Source organism: Schistocerca nitens, chromosome 1, assembly GCF_023898315.1.
Source record: "Schistocerca nitens isolate TAMUIC-IGC-003100 chromosome 1, iqSchNite1.1, whole genome shotgun sequence".
In the NCBI taxonomy this organism is placed as follows: Eukaryota; Metazoa; Arthropoda; class Insecta; order Orthoptera; family Acrididae; genus Schistocerca; species Schistocerca nitens.
The window spans coordinates 949,437,453-949,454,291 of NC_064614.1; the positions used below are offsets into that span (position 1 = coordinate 949,437,453).

At 46.2% G+C, this 16,839-nt stretch overlaps 1 protein-coding gene across 2 annotated transcripts in view; it reads right to left on the minus strand.

The window, feature by feature from the left end:
- The window catches only part of LOC126194536 (serine/arginine repetitive matrix protein 1), a 368,411-nt gene that overhangs the window by 210,463 nt on the left and 141,109 nt on the right, over window positions 1-16,839 (minus strand). The window contains exon 1 of one of the 2 annotated variants that reach the window (XM_049932773.1): window positions 2,649-2,717. The exons of the other annotated variant lie outside the window; for it this stretch is intronic. Coding sequence (XP_049788730.1) covers window positions 2,649-2,702 — 54 coding nt within the window. The 5' untranslated portion in view covers window positions 2,703-2,717. Of the gene's footprint in view, window positions 1-2,648; window positions 2,718-16,839 lie in introns of those variants that run through there. 2 annotated transcript variants of the gene reach the window in all.

The window sequence follows — 16,839 nt, forward strand, 5'->3', positions numbered from 1 at the left end:
GAATGCTGTTCATCAAAAAAAAAAAAATGTTCAAATGTGTGTGAAATCTTATGGGACTTAACTGCTAAGGTCATCAGTCCCTAACCTTACACACTACTTAACCTAAATTATCCTAAGGACAAACACGCACATCCATGCCCGAGGGAGGACTCGAACCTCCGCCGGGACCAGCCGCACAGTCCATGACTGCAGCGCCTCAGACTGCTGTTCATCGTAATGTACATGCGGTAATCTGAAATACTAAATGTACTCAGCTGCACTACACTGCTACTGCTCTGCAATGAGTGAAACTTGGCGTCAGGGTCGCCAGCACGCCTTGGGTTGCGCACTTAAAATAATATGAAACTGAATCTTATTCGTAAGACACGGCGTAATTCTGACCGAGTGATTGCTGAAGGCCAAGGGAAAGACACCACAAGCTACCGGAATAAAAGAAGCAGCGTCAGCTGAAGATGTTTTAGAGATTGTGAAACGAGTTAGGCCATAGATATTGCTTTTACATTTTACTAACTAATATGTTGGCAATACTGACTATGTCAGGTGCAGGATGTCTTAGCTTTTGTACTCAGAATATAATAAACAGAGATTACTCAAAGATTTGTTCGTCTTCCGTTTATTCCGAGACTCGTCCTATTCCGAGACTTATTATTTCTGTGAGAAGCCTTAGAAATTTTTATCCCAGGCGGGATCCTAAACGTCACCCAGGAATCCTCAACCTCGAGGACCAGGCTTTTGTTCTTCGGCCTCTCCTTCACCTAAGTGGGCTGCCTTCACTACCAGTTCGCAGCTGCTACGGTGGCAGGTTCGACTCCTGCCTCGGGCATGGATGTATGTGATGTCCTTAGGTTAGTTAGGTTTAAATGGTTCTAAGTCTAAGGGACTGATGACCTCAGATGTTAAGTCCCATAGTGCATAGAGCCATCTGAACCATTTGAACCAGTTCGCGCAGCCCTGCCTCCACTGAAAGTATATAGTTAAGAGAAAAATGAAAGGCATTCTCAAACCTCGAAACCTAATACCGCTGGGGTCGAAGAAACAAGAGTTGGCCATGGGAGGCCGATGGAAAAGAAAACACGGGCAGCCTGGCAGGAGTAATGTTAGCTAAGTGCCCATGTGGTTGCCACCCATATACTCCCAAGAAGGGAGCCTTAGGACGACTACATTTCGTCTGTAAACCCACCAACCAACCAGTCCGGCATGGGTGTCTCTAGCAGGAGCGTAGGTCCAGCCAGCATAGCTCAGTGGATCACTGACACACACAAACCTCCCCACCAGCGATTGGCAGTGACACAAAAGACAGATCCGTGAAGTTACAGCCTTCAGTGAAAGACCACTAAATAAGTATATCCACGAGGGTGCTATTTGATCGAAAACTGATATTTTGGGGCAGTGGCTGTGTGCAAAACACAATTTGATCTTTGAAAAGAAGAAAACAGCAACCAGCCGCTGTCAGTAACGATTTAGTTTACAGAAATAGCGCCGTTACCGGTTTCGAATTGAGAGGTTCATCTTCATACGGCTGTTCACTTTTAGCTTACGTTTGTCGTTTACATTAAGGGGGGTAGGACGTCAAACGGGCCGACTTGGAGCAGGAAAGTCACCACAGGACATTTTAATTTCCACTGTCTATACTTTTACAAGTAAATTCATAAAACTTTGTCAGAATGACCAGGAAGGATTCAGGATTCACGCTTGTAGCATAACAAAATAATTTTTTTACATGTGAAATTTCATCATTTTTTCACTTGCTATTGGCTGCATTTGTTGGTATAGGTACACTTTTCTTCATAAGTAAGAGAGACTGTTCGATGACTTTGCACAGCATACAAACCATACTTACAGGTGTCTGAAAATCTAGAATCTATTTAATTTATGAAAAAATGAATGAGCTGTTACGTTTTAAACTTTATGTTTAGAAAAAAAATCAAATTTTGTAGTTAATTATCGCAATTTTTACCACAGTTTTTAATAGATTTGGAAAATTCTAGAGTTTCATACACCTGTAAGTATGGTTTGTACACTGTGCAAAATTCATCAAAGAATCTCTCTTACCTGTGAAGAAAAATGTACTTGTAGCAACAAATGCAGCCAACAGTAAGTGAAAAATTGATGAAATTTCATATCTAAAAGAAAATTATTTTGTTGTGTTTTGCACTTCCACTGCTATGAGTGTAAATCCTGAATCCTTCCTGGTCATGCTGACAAAGTTTTATGAATTTATTTGTAAAAGTATAGACAGTAGAAAATAAAATGTCCTGTGGTGCCTCTCCTGCTCCAAGACGACCCGTTTGACGTCCTACCCGCCTTAAAACCAGTGTAATGTAAATGGGAACAACCTGTCGGTTCGCAACCGATAATGGCGTTACTTGTATAAATAAACGGCATCATTAACAGTGGCTGGTTGCTGTTTGCTTCTTTGTAAGAATCTACTTATATCCACGGGAGTTGCGGATTTAGGAGTCGGCTGATGGAGGTCTGCTATTGTAGACTAAACAAAGAAATATAGGCAGTTCTACAAGCAACATTCCAAACAACATGAAAGCAAAAGAAATGTCAGTAGGTTGCATTCTGTCCTCGCCTCCGCACGTGTCATGTCGCACACCACAGCACGTGCGGTAGCGGCTGGTTGAGTGGGTTGGAGTACTCACGCCGCAGGTGGGGCAGCGGTCCGGAGAGGGCGTGGGTCCCCTGTGAGGCGCCATCCCGCCGCTGCGAAGCGCTCGGCCGCCGCTCGCTATCTGAGCGATGCTGCGCAGATAGTGAGCGCCTGCGTTACGTCACGCTCACCGTAATCAGCTCACGCACACCGTGTCGCAAGCACCTGCGCATCTGCACAGCCGCCGCTGTTCGACAGGAGCAAGGCCACCGCTGCAGCCCGGCGTCTGCATCTTACGAAGAGTGGCCGGACCCTCCGACCCACCGACAACGCAGACCTTCGGCATATACTGAGGTGGCAAAAGTCATGGGATACCGATATACACACATACAGATGGCGGTAGTATTGTGGTGTCACCGCCAGACACCACACTTGCTAGGTGGTAGCGCGGTCCGTTAGTATACGCCGGACCCGCGTGTCGCCACTATCAGTGATTGCAGACCGAGCGCCGCCACACGGCAGGTCTAGTCTAGAGGGACTCCCTAGCACTCGCCCCAGTTGTACAGCCGACATCGCTAGCGATAGTTCACTGTCTACAGACGCTCTCAATTGCAGAGACGACAGTTTAGCATAGCCTTCAGCTACGTCATTTCAAAAATGGTTCAAATGGCTCTGAGCACTATGGGACTCAACTGCTGAGGTCATTAGTCCCCTAGAACTTAGAACTAGTTAAACCTAACTAACCTAAGGACATCACAAACATCCATGCCCGAGGCAGGATTCGAACCTGCGACCGTAGCGGTCTTGCGGTTCCAGACTGCAGCGCCTTTAACCGCACGGCCACTTCGGCCGGCTAGCTACGTCATTTGCTACGACCTAGCAAGGCGCCATATTCTTCAAGAAGGTATTCTGAACAGATAATACTGTGAATCATGTACCGTCAAGAGCGACGTTCATCATTAATGGATTAAAGTTAAGTATCAAACTAATTACGTCCGCTTTCTGAAGTCTAATTCCTTGTCATGTTCCAGACCTCAAGTCAGTAGAGTCCTTCCCTCCTCACGCCAGCCTGCGTGAGCTAAAACGCGTGCATTTCGGCCCCCACTAGTAACACGGTATTAGCTCTTCTGCCAACACAACAAGTATCGCGTATACGAGATATAAAAGGGCAGTGCATTGGCAGAGCTGTCATTTGTGCCAGGTGATTCATGTGAAAACTTTTCCGACGTGATTCTGGACGCAATACGGGAATTGACAGATCTCGAATACGGAGTGGTAGCTGAAGCTAGACGCGTGGGACGTTCCGTGTAGGATATCATTGGCGAGTTCATTATTCCGAGATCCACAGTATCAAGACTGTGCCGAAAATAGCAAATTTCAGGCATCACCTCTCACCGCGGACAATACAGTGGCCGACGGCCTTCATTTAACGACCGAGAACTGCGGCTTTTGCGTAGAGTTTTCAGTGCTAACAGACAAGCAACACTGCGTGAAATAACCGTAGACATGGCGGTGGGACGTACGGCGAACGTATCCGTTAGGACAGTGCGGCGAAATTTGAGAATTATGCAGTTACGGAGTTGTTTTTGTTTTCAGCCAGTTACCGGATGAGCTGGTACTGGGACAAGTAATTACCCAGTCGAGAATATTAGAACCAAAGCAATAAAAGAAGTGGCCATGGAAATCGGAACTTTGTAATGGATCAGTTTTGTAAGCAAGCTAGCAGAACAACAAGATAACATTAGCAAATTTCGTTTCAGTGGCAAAAAGAGCATATCTTGAAATTAGAAGTTTGATAGAAATTCCAACACGCCTTTGTCTGGTATTATTTCACAGCTGCCCTTTGTTACTCAATCTGTCTGCGGTAGAACGAAACTGACAATAAACGCATTTGATTATCAGTTCACACAGCAGCTTTCGCTGTCATAAACGAGTTAAGATACGGAGCAAAACACGAGTACGAAACCGCGTGTTATGCAAGGATTCGCTCGTCGGGTGCCTCAATGGGTGCCTCCAGGAAGCGAGTTAAGCAGCGGCCAGCCACGAAATTATCTGCGACACAGTATCGCGACAGAGACGAAAAGAGAAGAAAGGAAGGATGCATTTTGTGGGCATTATAAAATTGTGCCAAAATGTCTCGTGTACTTTGCGTTCGACAAAGATGTCAGCCCTTCCGATGTTGCTAAAATTTGAGATTTTTGTGGTATCAACGTTCAATACCACACTTGTTAGGGGTTGCAGATATCCGCCGTCCGTAATAGATACCGCTTGTATCAAGTTTCTAGCGAGCTCTCGTCCAATATTTGCTCGGGACGTCAACTAAGAATGTAGCATAGCCTTCAGCTCATAGGAAGCAACCTCTAAGAAGGCGCTTAGTCAAGTAAGGCATATGTAATGCCTCTCTAGATATGTTTGTAATTATATGCATGCAGCATACGAAGAAGCCTGTAACACAAGTTTAGTACAATATATATATATATATATATTTACCAACGACTACTAATTATTTCAGTCGTTGCAGATACAGACTAAGCAGCCAGCTCTTTACCGACTTCACTGCCATACCTGCAATATATGTTTCTATTTAGCACTGGCCACCTGTCATCATAACAGCTGACGACGAGAATCATAACACTATTCATATACTCCCCATGATTCGGCTCGAAGTTTTTACACTCGTGACATGTTTTGACCGTGACTGGACTGTCTGAGACTTAAAATGAGAGTAATATGCGAGCTGGGGGTTTCGTGAAACTGTTTCTTCAATGCATATACACTGATCAGCCAGAACATTATGGCACGGATAACACCGACGACGCTTCGTGGCATGGAAGCACTGAGGCCTTGGTAGGCCGCTGGAGGGAATTGGTACCACATCTCCAAACAGTTGTTGTTGTTGTTGTGATCTTCAGTCCTGAGACTGGTTTGATGCAGCTCTCCACGCCACTCTATCCCGTGCAAGCTTCTTCATCTCCCAGTACCTACTGCTACCTACATCCTTCTGAATCTATTAGTGTATTGATCTCTTGGTCTCCCTCTACGATTTTTACCCTCCACGCTGCCCTCCAATGCTAAATTTGTGATCCCTTGATGCCTCAAAACATGTCCTACCAACCGATCCCTTCTTCTAGTCAAGTTGTGCCACAAACTTCTCTTCTCCCCAATCCTATTCAATACGTCCTCATTAGTTACGTGATCTACCCACCTTATCTTCAGCATTCTTCTGTAGCACCACATTTCGAAAGCTTCTATTCTCTTCCTGTCCAAACTGGTTATCGTCCATGTTTCACATCCATACATGGCTACACTCCACACAAATACTTTCAGAAACGACTTCCTGACACTTAAATCTATACTCGATGTTAACAAATTTCTCTTCTTTAGAAACGATTTCCTTGCCATTGCCAGTCTACATTTTATATCCTCTCTACTTCGACCATCATCAGTTATTTTGCTCCCTAAATAGCAAAACTCCTTTACTACTTTAAGTGTCTCATTTCCTAATCTAATCCCCTCAGCATCACCCGATTTAATGTGACTACAGTCCATTATCCTCGTTTTGCTTTTGTTGATGTTCATCTTATATCCTCCTTTCAAGACACTGTCCATTCCGTTCAACTGCTCTTCCAAGTCTTTTTCTGTCTCTGACAGAATTACAATGTCATCGGCGAACCTCAAAGTTTTTACTTCTTCTCCATGAATTCTAATACCTACTCCGAATTTTTCTTTTGTTTCCTTTACTGCTTGCTCAATATACAGATTGAATAACATCGGGGAGAGGCTACAACCCTGCCTCACTCCTTTCCCAACCACTGCTTCCCTTTCATGCCCCTGGACTCTTATAACTGCCATCTGGTATCTGTACAAATTGTAAATAGCCTTTCGTTCCCTGTATTTTACCCCTGCCACCTTCAGAATTTGAAAGAGAGTGTTCCAGTTAACGTTGTCAAAAGCTTTCTCTAAGTGTACAAATGCTAGAAACGTAGGTTTGCCTTTTCTTAATCTTTCTTCTAAGATAAGTCGTAAGGTTAGTATTGCCTCACGTGTTCCAACATTTCTACGGAATCCAAACTGATCTTCCCCGAGGTCCGCTTCTACCACTTTTTCCATTCGTCTGTAAAGAATTCGCGTTAGTATTTTGCAGCTGTGACTTATTAAACTGATTGTTCGGAATTTTCACATCTGTCAACACCTGCTTTCTTTGGGATTGGAATTATTATATTCTTCTTGAAGTCTGTGGGTATTTCGCCTGTCTCATACATCTTGCCCCAAACAGAAGTCACCCAATTTCCGTAAATTCCGGGAGAGGGGGTGATGGCCGATGGACGATGAGCTCTGACGCCACATTCGTTCGTAACCCAGATGTGTTCGATCGAGTTCAGATCTGGCGAGGTGGGGAGACAACACATCATTTTAAACTCGCCACTGTGTTCATAGAACCACTCCATTGCAATCCTAGCCTCGTGACATGGCGCATTATCTTGTTAAGAAATGCTGCTGCCGTCGGGAAACACGATCGTCATGAAGGGGTGTACGTGGTCTGTAACCAGCGTGCAATACTCCTTGGTCATTATGGTGTCTTGCACGAGGTCCGATGGACCCATGGATGCAGTACGGGTGTCAAGGAGCTGTTTCCATGCAAGACGACTGATTCGCACCCTCCCATGGGCATGATGAAGAAGGTATGGGAATTCATCAGATCATGCAACGCTCTGCCACTGTACCAATGTCGGCCGCGGGGACTCATCGTTAGTAGTATTCGGTGCACCGTGTGCCCAGACACACTTGTACTCTCTCCAGCATTACCGTCTGATGTTAGTTCCGCCGCAGTTCGCCGCCTGTCTTCTTTTACCAGTCTGCCCAGCCAACGACGTCCAACTGCAGTGATGAGGGGTGGCCGCCCGACTCCTCGACATCTGGACGTCCTTTCACTTTGGTTTCGCCACGTGTGGAAGACACTCACGACAGCGATCCTCGAACACCCGGCAGATCGTGCAGGCTCCGAAAAGCTCGTGCCTAGACTCCGGCGCATCACAATCTGCCCTCGATCAGACCCAGATAGGTTGAACGCCATTCCCATTCTACACACGAGCGGCACATTCACTTACACTACGTGCACCGCGCCTGTGTCTGACTAGCGGTCATTCCTCGCCAGATGGCGCCGCTGTTGCCTGGACGGGTTTATGTCGATAGTAGGTCAGTGGTTACAATGTTCTGGCTGGTCAGTGTATGGCAAACAGATAACCAGCGAGCTTAAACTGGGAACTTTCTACACACGTGGCTTGAGTCCATTTTTCTGTATACGAACATATTACAGTGCAACCATCCCTGATAGCTGAGCACCTTGGTGCGCCGCTTCTAGGCTTCGGGGAGGCGCGCCGGTCCCAGATCGAATACGCCCGGCGGACTAACGACAGGAACCGGTATCCCAGCTACTCTGTATGTCATTTTTAGGCAGTTTCCCGCGTTCAGCTAGGTAAATGCCGGGCTGGTACCACGTCCCACCTCAGCTACACGTTACGAAAACATTTAGAAAACGTTTCAACACTTGAGCATGAGATTTATTCCATACGCAGACAGATGTGTACACGAATTCCGTCACGGAGGAGTCGTGGCTTCAGCAAAGTCATCCAGTCACCCACTGCCACTACCGTTGCAATGGCAAGTGGCAAGGAAGAAGACAAACATACTTATTACAATGTATGACTGGACAATCACTTATTTTCACGCAGATTCAATCTTTTAAGTTACAGATGTGAAGCAATTTGAAACCGGAAATATCGTCATATGACTTCATTTGAAAGTTTGGACACATTTATGAATGTCTGCAGCATTGAAATTGTCACGCCAATATATTCAAGACCGTTGTGTCTTAGATTTATTTACTGTATTCATAAAACTGTTATAAGACAGCAAACCAGTTGATGCGATACAACGCCGAGAGAGAGTGTTACGGGCAATTGGAGGTGTCGGATCAGAAATGATTTCTCGCATTGGATCGAGAGGTGCTGCTCAGTTGTCAGCCTTCTTGTGATGATGCAGCAGAAGTTCTTCCTTTCTCGTCTCGGGCTAATGCAGCGACGGTTAATTATTTCCGACTCAGGATAGGATACGTGGGCAGACAGAACAGGCTATATGCCACACACAGGGACATGGTGTATAAGCATTTTAAAACGGCATTGGTAGGTGTGAGGTTGAACAGATACGTGCAACGCTCATTGTATGCGAACACTGCAACGAAACCGAGACAATAAATGAAAAGGGATGTAACGGTGTAACAGTCTCTTTTCTCTCACTGATGGCGAATTCTCGAGAGCATGTAAGTAACGTGGTCCACACGCTCCAGTTTTCTTGCGACACACATACATAAAGGGCAACAATTGGGCCAAAGTTATCGTACAAAAATCACCCCCTCCCCCCCCCCCCAAAAAAAAATCTCAGGAACTAAAAAAGTTCGTAAATTCCCGTTATAAATTTCTAGCACTTGCCGAGGGGAGTGAGTACATAATATCTTGCGTAAGAACCAGTGTCTGCAAACGTACCGTTTTCATTCTATGACGGTTTTAATTCAGATCTCTAATCCATCCACTTCTGCTCGAGGAAATGAATTAGGAGTGACGCAGTACAATTAGTAGGTAACAATTCGAAAGGAAACATAATGAAACATCCATTTATCACTTAAGCACATTTGTTTGTATTGCTGACCGGACACGGAAATGAATGAATGAATGAATGAATGAATCTGCTGTCATAGCCCTTTCGCTGCACTGCCCTAACGCATTACTTCGTCGTACGTCCCATATTGATTTCTGCCGTTATTTCACGTAGTGTTGCTTATCTGTTATCACGGACAACTCTACGCAAATGCAGCTGCTCTCGGTCGTTACGTGAAGGCCGCCGGCCACTGCGTTGTCCGTGTTGAGAAGTAATGCCTGAAATTGGTATTCCAGGCACACTCTTGACATTGTGGATCTTGGAATACTGTCTTCTCTAACGATTTTCGAAATGCAATGTCCAATGCGTCTAACTCCAACTGCCGCTCGGAGTTCAAGGTCTGTTAATGCCCGTTATGTGGTCATAATTTCGTCGGAAAGCTTTTCACAAGAATCACCTGACTACAAATGACAGCTCCGATAATACACTGCGCTTTTCTACCTTGTGTACGCGTTACTACCTCCATCTGTATATGCGCATATCGGTATCCCATGACTTTTTCCATGGGATTAGTTGCGATTAGTTTGGAGAACACTCTGGATAATTCGAGCGCTGCCGACATGAATCCCATCGAACATTTGTGGGACGTAATCGAAAGGTCAGTCCGTGCCCAATCTCCTGCACCGGCAACAATTTCGCAATTATGACCGGCTGTAGAGACAACACGCTCAATATTACTGCAGGGGACTTCCAACGACTTCTTGAGTCGACGGCACACCGAGTTGTTGCACTACGCGGGCTAACAGGAGGTCCGACACGGTATTAGGAAATATCGCATGGCTTCTGTTACCTCAATGTATTAGTTCTACGATAAATTCGAGGCTGCCATCGAGTGATAACACAATTTGGGCTAAAGCACAGTACAAATCTTTGGTGTCCTTATCAACTAGGCACGACAACACACTCCGAACGGATTTATAGAACCGCTGCTAGAATCGTAACATGTAGATTTTGTCCACACCTAAGAACAGCACAAATATTCAGCGAACTGGAATGGGAATTCCAGGAAGAAAACCGTTGTAATTCCCGTGAAAAGAGTTGGATGTATTTAGAGAATCTATATGCGAAGAAGGCTGGGCGACTGTTATACTCCACACATCGTATATCTAATGAAGATACCACAAAAGTAATATAAGAGAGTTAGGGCTCTCACAAATGCAGACAGTAATTTTTCCCTCACTTAATACTCGAATGGAATAGAAAAGGAAAACTGATGACATTAGTAATGAAATAGTACTATTTACCCTCCGTCACTCGATATACAATACTTCCGGAGTACATACGTAGATACGGAGAAGTCGTAAGTGCCTATCAGCGATCACCACAGCAAAGTTACCATCATAAAATCGCGCGTAGCTGCGTAACAAAATACGCATATCGCCTCACGCACGTCGGAACTGTAAGCAACACTCCGCTCCTCTGTCGCAATGAAATTTTCTCCTTTCCTCGATGAGGCTCCACGATCGACTTCCTATTTTGATGAGTTGCGAACAACTCTCCAAATTTGTTAAACATTTAAACCTCTTATCCAGTCTGTGCAGTGGCCGCAGTATGATTAACTTGTGTTTTGCCCAAGTGCATTCTCAGTGGTTTTACCCTCTACTGATTAGAGCTCTCTCTTTCCTGCTGCCTTTTGGTAGAAATATATCTTTATGGTATCGGGCCGACTGACGGCCAGTGATGTAATTGCAGATCCTGTGAAAGTTCTGTGCAGTGGAAGTATTCTCGACTTCCACATTAAGCTCCGATCTGGAAAAATTCCCCCCAACCCCATAAAGGAGTGCCCCAGATTCCGTGCAATTCTTTCGCGCACCCCTCACTGGCTCGCGAGAATGGCGACCGCAATTGGTACGTATTAAATTACTCTCCGGATTTACCTTCGGATCCAACATTTACTCCTCTTAAGAGCATACCTATTGACTTGGGAAAGACGGAACGAAACACATGGGAATTAAGAAGATTATGACAACACGGCGTTTGCCCCCTTTACATGACCTGCTGGGCGAGCGAAGCGGAGTCCACGCTGGTGCTTTCTGACGAACTGCCTTAACAAGTTAGAGGCGTGCGGACTATGAGCATCAAAAGATACGACCTCCCGTCGGTGGAACATAATCCACCAGAAGTCGTGAAGATAAGAGAAAGCAGATAAGCTCAGTACCGCCTCATTAATACTCTCAGCGCACCGTCTAATCCTGAACGAGAATAGAGCAGGTGTGGTACGAGTTGGAGCACAACATCGTATGGAACTGAATCGTGGACTGTGGGAAAGCCGGAAGAGAAGCGAATCGCAGTGTTTGAGATGTAGTGCTATAAAAGTATAATGGAAATTAAGTGGACTGGTAACGAATGAGATGCTCCTGAGGGTCTGTAAGGAAAGGGGCATATGACGAGCCCTAACTACACTCATGCTCATAAATTAAGGATGGTGCTGATACATTGTGAAACAACGCTCTGGTTGGCGGTTTGCGGGTTTAAATCACCTCGGGGTATGACCATGCGGTGTATTTGACCTGTGGTCGTCGCACAGTGGTGCTGGCAGCAGTCCACATACACAGAGGTGTGTTGGTGCATGTCAGAGTACGGTGCAGCGAGCAAGTGTGCAGAAGTTTTCAGACGTGCTGATGGTGACAGTGTGTTGAAAATGGCTCAAAGAACACATACTGATGACGTTATGAGGGGTAGAATACTAGGGCGACTGGAGGCTGGTCAAACAAAGCAAATCGTAGCACGGGCCCTTTGTGTGCCACAAAGTGTCATCTCGAGATTATGGCAACGATTCCAGCAGGCAGGAAACGTGTCCAGGCGCTACAGTGCGGGACGTCCACAGAGTACAACACCACAAGAAGACCGATATCTCACCATCAGTGTCCGCAGACGGCCACGGATTACTGCAGGTGGCCTTGCTCGGGACCTTACCGCAGCCACTGGAACAGTTGTCTCCAGACACACAGTCTACAGACGACTGAACAGACATGGTTTATTCGCCCAGAGACCTGCAAGGTGCATTCCACTGACCCCTGGTCACAAGAGAGCTCGTAAAGCCTGACGTCAAGAACACAGTACATGGTCATTGAACAGTGATCCCAGGTTATGTTCACGGACGAGTCCAGGTATAGCCTGAACAGTCATTCTAGCCGGGTTTTCATCTGGTGTGAACCAGGAACCAGATACCAACCCCCTTAACGTCCTTGAAAGGGACCTGTATGGTGGTCGTGGTTTGATGGTGTGGAGTGGGATTATGACTGGTGCACGTCTCTCAAAACGGTGATGACCTGTGCCCATTCCCAATCTTTTGGAACGCTACGCTCTTCTAGAGATTTACGGTACACCGCTGCAAGAAGGGGGGCAGGTTCCTTCGTGTACTCTGTGTAAAATCGAACTGGTATCTCATCAGGTCCAGCGGCCTTTCCTCTTTTGACAGATTTTAATTGTTTTTCTATCCCTCTGTCATCTATTTTGATATCTACCATTTTGTCATCTGTGCAACAATCTGGAGAAGGATTGCATGCCTTTGATAGAGGAACTGTAACAGATCAGGTGTATCGGGGCGTCATTTTGCACCAGTATGTACGCCTTTTCAGTGGTGCAGTGGGTCCCACCTTCCTCCTGATGGATGATAACGCACGGCCCCACCGAGCTGCCATTGTGGAGGAGTACCTGCCTGTTCTCCAGACCTAAACGCCATCGAGCTCGTCTGGGACGCTCTCGGTCGACGTATCGCTACACGTCTTCAAACCCCTATGACACTTCAGGAGCTCCGACAGGCACTGGTGCAAGAATGGGAGGCTATACCCCAGCAGCTGTTCGACCACCTGATCCAGAGTATGCCAACCCGTTGCGCAGCCTGTGTACGTGTGCATGGTGATCATATCCCATACTGATGTCGGGGTATATGCACAGGAAACAGTGGCGTTTTGTAGCAATGAATTTCGTGACGGTTTCCTCAGATCTGTGTCATGTGTGTTCCATATGTGCCTATGCTATTAGCGCCAGTTTTGTGTAGTGCCACGTTGTGTGGCACCACATTCTGCAATTACCCTTAATTTATGAGCATGAGTGTAGAAGAAGGGATAGGATAATGAGACATATGTTTAAGACATGAGGGAATAGCTTTGATAGTAATATAAAGAGCCGTAGAAGGAAAAAACTGTAGGTGACGAGAGACATTGGAATATATAAACAAATAATTTTTTTAATTTATTGGCTTTTTAGATATGCCCATACAGCCACCTCAGTAACGAATGTCATTTCTAGCGATACGAAAATAAGGACAACACCCAGTCGCCGAGCGGAGAATGTCTCCGATCCGGCTGAGAATCGGACCCGGGCACTTTCGGTTAACAATGCGCCGCGTTGACCGCGCAGTTTCCGAGGCAGACCAACAAATAATTCTGGATCTGGGGTCGAGGCAGGCCTCATAAAAACAAGTCAGAAGACAGTCGCGGAAAAAAAGGATTATGCTCTCTTCTGGACTGTATGGTGTAAATTGAGTGGCCGAGGTGTCCGTCCGCCTTTTGTTGTACACAGAACATCTAAAAATGGCAGCCTTCTCTCTTTCTCTGTCTCGACGGTGAACTGGATGTTTGGGAGCGTGCTGTTCATATATTCCTTGTGGTCAGACCATAAACGTGTTGTCAACAAGGACGGCTGCAGGTCACAGCGCTCTCCAAGAAAAGGAAACGTGAAAATGTTGAACATTCGCGCGACGAACCACCGACAGCATCCCTTCCCTTTTGCGGCGCTACGTCCAGCAAAATAGGGAGAGTCCTGCGAAGATGAGGTATCAGATGTATTTTCCGACCTCCTTAGAAGATAAAGCAGATGCTACGCCCAGTTAAGGAGACTCTCGGCCTCAGGATTCCTGGGATTTACAAAATCCCATATGAGTGCGGAAGCAACTACATCGACTAGTCCATTCGCGCCGTTTCCGACCGCTGTGCAGAATATCAGCGGCATACTAAAAATCCAGAACTGGAGAAATCTGCAGTTGCAGCCTCACAAACAAACAGAAAATACAGTTTGAAGAAACAAACGTTCTGTCTCAGGCTTCCACATATTGGGACTCCATAATTAAAGAATGTAGAAACAAGAAAGTGTGAGAAAACCTTCAATCGTGACGGCGGATGTGATCTTAGCGGTCACGAAAATGGTTCAAATGGCTCTGAGCACTATGGGACTCAACTGCTGAGGTCATTAGTCCCCTAGAACTTAGAACTAGTTAAACCTAACTAACCTAAGGACATCACAAACCATGCCCGAGGCAGGATTCGAACCTGCGACCGTCGCGGTCTTGCGGTTCCAGACTGCAGCGCCTTTAACCGCACGGCCACTTCGGCCGGCTTAGCGGTCACGGAAGCGAGCTCTCGATGCAGAGAAGAGCCAGAGATATTCGTCGCAATGTTTACGCTACGGCGGGAACGGTGGCGCCACCATCGCAGACGTTGACACCATTTGCGACAGCATGACGTAACTACCGACCAATCAGAAGCCGTCTTTGGGCTATATAAGACCAAAACAGCAGCAATTTTGACTGATGCCCCTGATGAAGACGATGGTGGAAAGCGTCGGAAACTCGAGGTTTTATCCTGAATTGACGCGGCAAGAAGTCCGAGAAAGTTTTATACAACAGAGCGATTCTAGGCGCTTCGGTCCATAACCGCGCTGCTGCTACGGTCGTAGGTTCGAATCCTGCCTCGGGCATTGATGTGTGTGATGTCCTTAGGTTAGTTACGTTTAGGTAGTTCTAATTCTAGGGGACTGATGACCTCAGATGTTAAGTCCCATACTGATTAGAGCCATTTGAACCATTTTTTATGCAACAAACGCGTAAGTCAGCATTTTAGAGACGACGCGTAGTAGGGCTCAGAAACCAGTTAAAATAATCGGTGAATCACTCGACATTTCAAAATAGGAGCGATGCCAGTATGCGACGATGCAGGCAGGAATGGGGGAACCATTGCTGAATACAGCGTCAAGAAGGAAGCGGTTGACCTTGAGAGACGACCGAATGTGAGGACCGAGCAATCGTCAGAGAGGCACTCAGAGCTCCGGATTCATCGTCATCATCGATCCGACGTGCAACTGGTGCTTCGGTGAGCACAAAGACAATTAATACGTGGCTCACAGGATGGAGACTAAGCTCATGGCACCCCTTGCGCGCGCCGACTATCATTGACCTCTGTTCACCAACAAGCCCGTTCGCAGTGGCATCGGGCACATTAGCCAATCTCATTAACTGGAGTAGAATTATTTACAATGATGGGTCCCGCTTCGAACTGAGTTTCGGTGACCTGCGAAAGCGTGTCTGGAGACGCCCCAGATAGCAGTGGGATACCAGCCTCAGTGTCGCATGCCGCACGGCCCGACAATCAGTAGTGATGCCCTGGGGTAGTGTTCCATTTGATAGCAGGATCCCTTTGGTTGTCATCCACGGCACCCTTGTAGCACACCGGTAAGTCGACGATATTCTACGTCACGTTTTGTTGCTCTTCATGGCAAGCCATCCTGTGCTTACATTTCATCAAGATAATGTCCGCCTGTACACGGCGAGAGTTTCTGCCGCTTATCTTCGTACTTGCCAAAGCCTTCTCCAGATTGTCGCACAGATGACAAAATGGTAGATATCGAAATAGATGACAGAGGGATAGAAAATTAAAATCGCTCAAAAGAGGAAAGGCCGCTGGACCTGATGGGATACCAGTTCGCTTTTACACAGAGTACGCGAAGGAACTTGCCACCCTTTTTCCAGCGGTGTACCGTAGGTCTCCAGAAGAGCGTAGCGTTCCAAAAGATTGGAAAAGGGCACAGGTCATCACCGTTTTCAAGAAGGGACGTCGAACAGATGTGCAGAACTATAGACCTATATCTCTAACTTCGACCAGTTGTAGAATTTTGGAACACGTATTATGTTCGAGTATAATGACTTTTCTGGAGTCTAGAAATCTATTCTGTAGGAATCAGCATGGGTTTCGAAAAAGACGGTCGTGTGAAACCCAGCTCGCGCTATTCGTCCACGAGACTCAGAGAGCCATAGACACGGGTTCACAGGTAGATGCCGTGTTTCTTGACTTCCGCAAGGCGTTCGATACAGTTCCCCACAGTCGTTTAATGAACAAAGTAAGAGCATATGGACTATCAGACCAATTGTGTGATTGGATTGAGTAGTTCCTAGATAACAGAACGCAGCATGTCGTCCTCAATGGAGAGAGGTCTTCCGAAGTAAGAGTGATTTCAGTAGTGCCACAGGGGAGTGTCGTAGGACCGTTGCTATTCACAATATATATAAATGACCTTGTGGATGACATCGGAAGTTCACTGAGGCTTTTTGCGGATGATGCTGTAGTATATGGAGAGGTTGTAGCAATGGAAAATTGTACTGAAATGCAGGAGGATCTGCAACGAATTGACGCATGGTGCAGGGAATGGCAATCGAATCTCAATGTAGACAAGTGTAATGTGCTGCGAATACATAGAAAGAAAGATGCTTTATCAGTTAGCTACAGGATCATTTAGTAATCGCGAAAGCGTTA